We start from the raw sequence: 2,573 nt of genomic DNA, 5'->3' as shown, positions 1-2,573 counted from the left end.
CTTTACTAGCTACTTCTTTCCTCGTTTTTACTTGTTGATGACATTTTGACTTAATATATTCATCAAGAAAATATATTAATTTGATGATGCTTAGAGTATTATATCTTAAAAATAGTTTGGAGAATAAATAATTAATGCTAAAGATGAAACATGAATTTTTTTTCATCTTTTTTTGACATGTCAAAAGTGACAAGTACAAAAAAAAAAAAAATTCAATTTAGAAATAAGTCACAAACAAAAATAACCGGAAGTAGTAGTTTGTTGAAAGTTTTGGAGCTAAGATCCTTCTATAGTTTTATTCTTAATAAGATTTCTCAGGTTTAAATTTGAACTTGGATACTGAAAAGTTTTTGTTGGAGAATATTTTTCTCTTAAATAAGTCTTATATGATGCTAATTCAGATTGATCAGACGAACACAAATAACCGAGTGAAAACCCAAAAAATATATAAAATGGATTATATTTAATTTCAACAACTCTTATTCCTTTACTTTCTCTATTTTTTTCTAAGTCTTCTCGTGTCCACGATGACTTTATCCCATGGTGATGGTTGTGAAGAGTTGATCATTTTCTCACCATTAATTATATTGTGTTTGGGCATTCAAAGTTAGATTTTTTCCCATCTTTTTTTTTTTTCCACATGAAGGGCTGCTGACTGACCCGAAAAAGATGACAAATTAATCATCGTTAATTAGCACAAATAAAGAGTCAATCTATAGAATTTCATTATTGATTAGAGCAGGGACTTTCTAGCAGGTTGACGTAGCCCTGCAATTTATGTGGTGATGTTTAATTGTGTGATATTCTAGTAGAAGATGATAGTGATGGAACCAGAATTTTCATTGAGGAAGTTCAAAAGTAAATATACGAACAATTTTCTCCTCTTCTTCTTCTTCTTCACATTTTTTAATTAAGATATTTTTTCTCCTAAATTTATCTTCACTTTCTTTTTATTATATTCAATGTTTTTCTCAATAATCAAATTAAACAACATCATATCCCTTTAGCTCACCCAATTGATCGTTTGGAGTTTCGTGTCAAAGATGATGATGTTTTTGGTGCACGAGTTATGGGTAAAGCTACTATTTCGGCAAAAAAAAAGTGTCCATGGTGAGGTTATTTCCGGCTTATTTTCCGTTATCGATACTTCAGGTAAATCTTCTAATCCAATAATATTTTACTACGTGAAGCAAAAAATAAATTGAAACCTCCGACAAAGTCATATCTGAAAAATATCTGGAACCTTCGGCATGTTCAGATCTGAAAAATAATTGGCTGTTATATATATTTATATATGCGTGATACGTTTTTTCAATTTCTTGTATATTCGATTCTTTTTTTTTTACATATGTATCTATTGTTTTGTAAGTATTATTTAAATTAATTCAACAATAGATACATGTTTACAACCTTATAGATACATTTTCTCTTATCTTGTATCACTGTTTCACTATTTATGAATAGTATGTATCTCGTAATGTTTAACATTTATTGATTTAAGTATATCAATAGATACATGTATTTCAACCAAGATACATATTTGTATTATCTTGTATCTATAATATTATGTCATATAGTTTTTCTATATATTGTTCTGTGTTATTGTAGAGTTATTGCATCTAATGTTATTTTTTTAATTTGATATTTTTTTTTAGGTTCCATTCCGAGTGGAATATATTATCGGAATAGTACAACAAGATAGTGCAAGTTTGTAAGTATTACATTACCTTTTCATTGTTTTCTTTATCTTATACAAGTATATATGTATTTTTAATTCAATTAGTAATTGCTATGTAGGAATTGTGGTGTATTTGTAGCTGTTTATGTCGAGTACCTGAGCGAGGGATTAGGCATTCCCTCATCGGGTATTGATGCTCAATACCATCGCATGAGATATGCCACTCTTTTGTGTAAGTATGACTCTGCAAAGGTGGAGAAAGGATACTTCAGTGAGAATGACGATCCACCAAGGCCAAGGAGCAGCTTCACACAAAAAGAAAAAGTCTGTGCTTTACATATTGAGTAATTGTTTACTTGTTGGCAAGTTGATTGTTATATAGTTTGACGATGTTAGTACATGTTGTCATTGTTTTTTTTAGATGTTTTTCAACATCATGGATTCTACCTTATCACCAATGATTGTCATATGGCTATTTCAGATTATGATATATTAGTATTTTGTTGTACGTTTTTGTTATACTTTACAAAATCATCATATTTAACATTTTTTTGTTACATTATATTAGATACATATTTATAACTATATGTATCAAGTTTGTTGAAACATATATAACTAAGTTCAGTAATGAAAGTAACTAACACAACATTACATTATGCAACATAACGATACATCGTACAATTAAATCTCATATTCAATAATAACATAATTTTCTTTTTCTTAATTTTTTTTTCTTTGCAAGACATTTTGTTTCTAAATTGAATAACAACTTCGAGCTGAACATAATTGTTTATACGCTTCATACCGTTCACAAAATATATTTTTCAATAGATACAAATTTTTTACGATTGTATCAATTGTTAATTACGTAACGATAGTCTTGTGCAATATGTAA

At 28.3% G+C, this 2,573-nt stretch overlaps 1 protein-coding gene across 1 annotated transcript; it reads left to right on the top strand.

The window, feature by feature from the left end:
- The first annotated feature begins 486 nt into the window (after positions 1-486).
- LOC107877362 lies at positions 487-2,177 on the top strand. Its single transcript, XM_016724019.2, has 3 exons — positions 487-1,152; positions 1,656-1,711; positions 1,798-2,177. Exons 1-3 carry the CDS (start codon positions 1,108-1,110, stop codon positions 2,024-2,026), a joined length of 330 nt encoding a protein of 109 aa, XP_016579505.2. The 5' UTR covers positions 487-1,107; the 3' UTR covers positions 2,027-2,177.
- Positions 2,178-2,573: the final 396 nt, after the last annotated feature.

The sequence above is a fragment of the Capsicum annuum genome, chromosome 7, assembly GCF_002878395.1.
Source record: "Capsicum annuum cultivar UCD-10X-F1 chromosome 7, UCD10Xv1.1, whole genome shotgun sequence".
Taxonomy (NCBI): Eukaryota; Viridiplantae; Streptophyta; class Magnoliopsida; order Solanales; family Solanaceae; genus Capsicum; species Capsicum annuum.
The sequence above is the reverse complement of the archived record's forward strand: the minus strand, read 5'-3'. Positions and strand labels throughout refer to the sequence as shown.